Raw genomic sequence first — 6,000 nt, 5'->3', positions numbered from 1 at the left:
GGAGGAGATTGTAAAGCCTGTAAAACAGCATCATCTTGTGGCAGAAATAAGACATGCAGAAATCCTGAAGGATGCTCTGTGGTTCCAGTGTTTGTCTGCACCTTCATCATTTGTGAAAATGAACTTTATTTTGCTTTATAAACCAAAACATGTTGCAGTTATAAAGCTGCAGGAAGAAAGATCAGTGCAGACTGAAACAAACTTTACAGGATGAAACACTGTGTTTTACATGTCAGAGCCACAGACACCTTGACACATACATGTGCATTATACCTGCATTCTATGGCAAGTGAATAAATAACAAATAATAACAGCAAGTTATTTATCAGTTGCAGTCGGATTATTCCTGTGAAATTCACAGTAGCTTTGTTGCACCAAGGCTCATTGGGCCCCTGGACCCCATTAGATGAGAGCCAAAGAAAAAGCCAAACACAGCACTTTGCACCTAATGCATGGGCACGGCCAAACTTGGCCGGCCAGGTTCCACATTAATGCATAGGGTACCATTCATTCTGATGCTGGTGACACACCTGGCGTAAAGACAGACACACATCGACACATCTTACATCAGATAGTTCACCTGTTTGGCAAACATGTCTTCTTATCTGTGTGGGTCTTTAAGTGACGAATAACATTGAAACTATTACTGAAAGGTTTCCCACATATTTTGCACAAAAATGGTTTTTCACCTGTATGGGTTCTCATGTGGACCATTAAATTACAATTTATAGTAAAACGTTTGCCACATGTTTTGCACGAAAATGGCTTTTCACCAGTGTGGGTTCTCATGTGGACAACTAAATCACCACGTTGATTAAAACATTTACCACATATTTTGCAAGAAAATGGCTTCTTACCTGTGTGGGTTCTCGTGTGGAGAGTTAAATTACTATTTCGTCCAAAACATTTCCCACATGTTTTGCAAGAAAATGGCTTCTCACCTATATGGGTTTTACTGTGGACAGTTAACTCACGTTTTTTACGAAAATATTTCCCACATATTTTGCAAGAATATGACTTCTCACCTGTGTGAATTCTCAGATGTCTATTAAGGCTCGACTGACATGAAAAGGATTTTCCACAAGGTTTACAGTTTAGAGATTTCTTTCCTGGAGGCGAGTGAGAGAAAACCACATCACAGTTTAGTTCTGGTTCAATATGGTTACTTTTATAAGCAGCAGTCACTATGGAGGGTTGAGTCTCCTCGTTCAGTACATGCTGTTCTCCCTCATGAATGCTGCAGAGAATGTGGTGTTCCTCTTTAACCTGTGGAGGTTCTAGTTCCTCCCACGTCAGACTGCAGTTCCTCTCCTGGTTACAAAGCTGCTGATTAGCTAGAATCAGCTCTTCCTCCTTAAAATTGTGTTGTGGAGAGAGAGCTGGAGGGTTAAATGAAACAAGAAAACAGAATATGATGATCAGAAAATGCATTCTAGTTTAGAACAATTGCAGCCTTCACAGTGCAAACAAGTCATATGACATTATTGAGCGCACACAGGCAAACATTGTGTAATTCCTTTAAGGCTTCAATGACACGTGACGTCAAAACTTTGCATATGGAATAATAACAGCCGTTTCACAGTTTTCATCATTAAGTCTAATAAACAGCACAGAGCAGAGGTGGGAGTAAGTCACTCATGTGCAAGTCCCAAGCAAGTCCCAAGTCAATGTGATGAGACTCAAGCAAGTCAAGTCATTGCTCAGGTCAAGCAAGTCACAAGTCAAGTCATACAAAAATCTAATGGTCTTCAAATTAAAATGCACACAATGGCATGTTTAAAAGAAAAAAAAATATTGCGTGTGTGTCCCTAAAAATATTGACTTTAGGATACATTTATAACATTATAACATTTATTACGCATTTTCCCAATTGTGGAACTAATAAAGGTATTCTTAATCTTAACAAAATAAATATTCTTCACCGACTCACGTAATAATGCAACAATAGCTTGATATGTTCATATTACATATTCAAATTAAACATTTACAAAGCTGATTATTATGCATGTTATTATTAACCCATTGGCTGTATAGAATTGTATACAGTCATCAGCGGTGTTCAGTTTTCAATTGAAATGCTGTATATGGACTGGAGGCTCAGCCTTTATCATGCAAATGTGCGAATAATGATACTCCATATGCTTCTTAGTTGTTTTAATGTGTTTTACTGATAAAGGCTGAGCCAAAAGTCCAAATGCATCATTTTATATTACAACATTCGAGTTCACTACCTGTTGCCCCGGAAACCATAGCATCATTTCAAACTGGAGTTCCTGGAAAACATTCTTATAGAAACAAAACAACAATAATGGACGCAGTAAAACAAATGCTACGCTTATTTATACATCATTATATGTTCAATAAACATTGACAATAGCGCTACTGGGCACTAGCGTTAACAAAATGTATCGTGTAGGTATCTTTCAAATATCACTGTGTATTGTAAATATCTAGAACAGGGGTGTCCAAAATTTTTTCGGGGAGGGCCAGATTCGATAATGCAAAACTCTGAAGGCAGAGAGTCCTCGATGTCATTATTTTTAACAATAATAACTGTGTATGCTGTTTTGTAATATATTACATCTTACACAGCAAACAAAATAACGTCTTAGCATTCAGATGAATAGATCAGAACATGTCATCTGAATTTCCAGCATAAATTTAAAACATTCAGAGACTGTGCGGTTGTGATAACAGAGCAACAGGCAAGTTATTGACTCTACTGTGAAGGTGAGATCTGATCATATGTGGCAGGTCTGGTTTAGGAGCAGCAGACATCAGTAAAATGTCAGGTGGACTAGGTGGGAGTCAGTTAGTGCTGATCTCAAAGGGTCTGGTAATTTAATGTTTACACAGGTTTGCAGTGCATGCAACGAGATGTAAAAATGTAATGACGTGCCTTACGACAGATGCGTACTGAATTACGGAGTCTTTTTGAGAGAAGTGCCGAGTCTCACTGTACAGCTGACAGTTTAACAGAGAACGTTAACAAGCAAAGACGGACTGCTCTGCTGCACCAGTAAAATATCACAGTTTATCACAGTCTGCTCACACGACACAAACTAATTCTACAAATGTTCGCATTTCTGGAGAGTTTCTTTTATCCAGCCGCCGAGCCTCCCCGTGCAGCAGGGAGCAACGAGCGTCCATCATGTAGCTTTAACTTTTCTAATGGCTCTAGCATTGCTAGGCGCGGGCAGTAGGGAGCGACACGATGGACAGGGACGCTCCGCTCCACTCCCCTGCGCTCCTAGTGGCCCCCAGTACTCCGGCACGTTCCCCAGAAACAGTCCTGATACTGTTCCTGTCCCATGTCGAATTTAGAGAGAGAAAAAGTCGATAGCACGTTCCTCTGTCCATCTATGCTTAGCTGGATTTCTGGAGGTCCTCATGGAGAGCCATTACTGGACACTATAGGGGCCCTAGGCAAGAAGGTACCACTGGGGTACAGTGAGTTGTAACAGCACCACTTGTAACAGGCCATTCCCCACGAGAACAGAAAACAGAGAACTCGCTCCAATATCGCTCTGCAATAATACATCCCGTCTCCCGGTGCTTAATATGCGAGTCGAGCCGCTGTAACGCTGTGATCAATACTGGGATTGATTTGTGCGCCGTGTTTCTCCTTCCAGGAGCTGTTTGCCAGCTGCTCATCTAAACTGTCCATTGTCGCTGTGCTTCCTCCTTCTGTCTGTGTGTTCTGCACCTGAAGAAGCTCTTGGCTTCTCCACATTCATCACGCCCACAATAAATTCTGACCAATCACAGCATGGTTGACACACAGCCTTGAGAGAAAAAGTTCTGCCCGGGCCATGTGTCCGAGAGCGCTGCACAATGGGCGGTCCGAGAGAAAAATGATGTCATTTTGTTAGCGTAACGTCGGCAGGGGGAAGGAAGTTCTCTGTTCTTGTGGAGTATGGATCCAGCTTTAGTCTAATGCTAAATCCTGTGAACGGAACAAAACAAGCTAAATATCATCATGGCATAGCAACTACACACTGTTGCTGCATGAGCTAACAAGCTACTTTACAGCTTTATTATATTTACGTTTTTATATATACGTTTACATTTTATATCACGTTATTATATTGATGTTTGTAACTCATTTAGGAGACTTTTTTATGCAGAGCGGCTCACAGTTAACATTCAAGCTGCAGTAAAAGTGATGCAATGTGAAACCACGTAGACAAACAGTGTGGTGGAATAAGGTGAGGCTGTGCTATGTTATAGACTCTTACCTCTCTCCCGTTTTGTCCTCTGCTTCTTTCTTTGCCATCTTCTCTTGAAGCCTGAACTGTGTGCGTGCTTCCTTTAGTTTAAACATGCTGCTACACCTCTCTGCTTTGACAACAGCGCTGAAAAAGGGGTCCCATGTGAGCAGGGGGAGGGGGGCCTGAACGTGTCATTGCGCTGGTCCAAAATAGTTGTAGTTGAATGGTAGTGGGGTTAATTGACATAAAAGAATGCATATCTTTATATTAAAAAATTCCTTTCAAGTCATCTGTTTCAAGTCTAAGTCAAGTCTCAAGTCATGAAAGCCAAGTCAAAGTCAAGTCGAGTCTTTTATCAGTGTTAGTCAAGCAAGCCTCAAGTCCTCAAATCTGCCCACCTCTGGCACAGAGCTCTGATTGACTGACTGCATGAGTCACTGGATTCACTGCTTGTTTGTAGTTTCACATACCTGTTCTGTATAACCGTATCTCAGGTGTCAGGATAATGTTCAGCAGTGAGCTCTGATGGTTGATCTCTTCTTTGTATTGGATGACAGTCAGGTCAAAGTGCTCCAGACTGGAATTTTTTTCCTGGTTACAGAGCTGCTGGTCAGACAGGATCTCTTCCTCCTTACAGTCATGTTGTTGAGGGAGAACTGGAGGGACAGATGGACACAACAACTAATGTGTTGATGGAAACATGTAAACCCTGGAACAACCCAATAAATTAATGCAACATTACAATACTAACAAACAGAAAATATCACAATTCAGGTTCTGACAAAGAGAAAGGTTAGATTCTGACTGATAGAAAGGATTTTCCACAAGTTTGACATTTTAGAGACATTTTACCTTGAGGAGCGTTGTGAGAGAGAACCATGTCATGGTTTGGTTCTGGTCCATCATAAGCAGCAGTTACTAAAGAGGGATCAGTCTCCTCTTTCAGTACATGCTGCTCTCCTTCATGACAGACTTCCTGCTGTTCCTCTTTAACCTGTGGAGGTTCTGGTTCCTCCTGGTCCAGAGTGAATTTCTTCCTCTGGTTACAGAGTTGCTGGTCAGCCAGAACATCCTCCACTTGACAACTGTGTTGTTGAGGGAGATCTGCAGGTCAGAGGGACAGAAGAAAACAGAGAGATTATGTGTTCTCCATGATAGCAGCTCATTTGCCAAGAACTGATTCATCCAGGTCATTTCCTTTTAAAAATTTGAAGCAGGACAACTGGACTTGAAGATGTTTACCTGCTCCTACAAGCTGCTTCAAGCCTTTGAACAGTTCAGCACCTTCTTATACTAAAACTAATGATACACTTAAACCTTTTTGTTTTGTTTTTACAATTGGTTTCCCTTTTTGGTAATATTAGAGCCTTCTGTAAGACCAGACAGACCAACCTGTGCACTGCCTGGATTGACTACAAGAAAGCATACAACTCAATGCCACACACATGGATCCTGGAATGCCTGGAGCTGTACAACATCAATAGGACCCTAAGGACCTTCATAAGGAACTCAATTGGGCTGTGAAAAACAACCCTAGTGGCCAACCTCAAGCCAATTGCACAAGTAATTATCCAACATTTACCATATTTTAGAATCAGTTCAGTGTTTCCCCATCATTATATCAGGTCAAGTCAATTTCATTTCTTTTTAATTTCTATATAGCATCAGATCATAACAGAAGCCATTTAAGAAAACCTTTCCTATAGAACAGGTCTACACCTTGTTCCTTTATTAAACAAACTAAACAGCTAACTAACAGTTATTTATCTTATTTGCACAGCAGCATGTC

At 41.0% G+C, this 6,000-nt stretch overlaps 1 protein-coding gene across 1 annotated transcript; it reads right to left on the bottom strand.

The window, feature by feature from the left end:
• Window positions 1-237: 237 nt before the first annotated feature.
• LOC114429324 (zinc finger protein 2 homolog) lies at window positions 238-5,107 on the bottom strand. Its single transcript, XM_028398220.1, has 3 exons — window positions 5,064-5,107; window positions 4,682-4,867; window positions 238-1,379 (listed from the first exon to the last, which is right to left on the bottom strand). The coding sequence occupies exons 1-3, from the start codon at window positions 5,089-5,091 to the stop codon at window positions 577-579; spliced, it is 1,017 nt and encodes a 338-aa protein (XP_028254021.1). The 5' UTR covers window positions 5,092-5,107; the 3' UTR covers window positions 238-576.
• Between the last annotated feature and the right edge of the window lie 893 nt (window positions 5,108-6,000).

Source organism: Parambassis ranga, unplaced genomic scaffold (assembly GCF_900634625.1).
Source record: "Parambassis ranga unplaced genomic scaffold, fParRan2.1 scaffold_107_arrow_ctg1, whole genome shotgun sequence".
Taxonomy (NCBI): Eukaryota; Metazoa; Chordata; class Actinopteri; family Ambassidae; genus Parambassis; species Parambassis ranga.
This window is presented reverse-complemented; position numbering and strand designations above follow the sequence as displayed.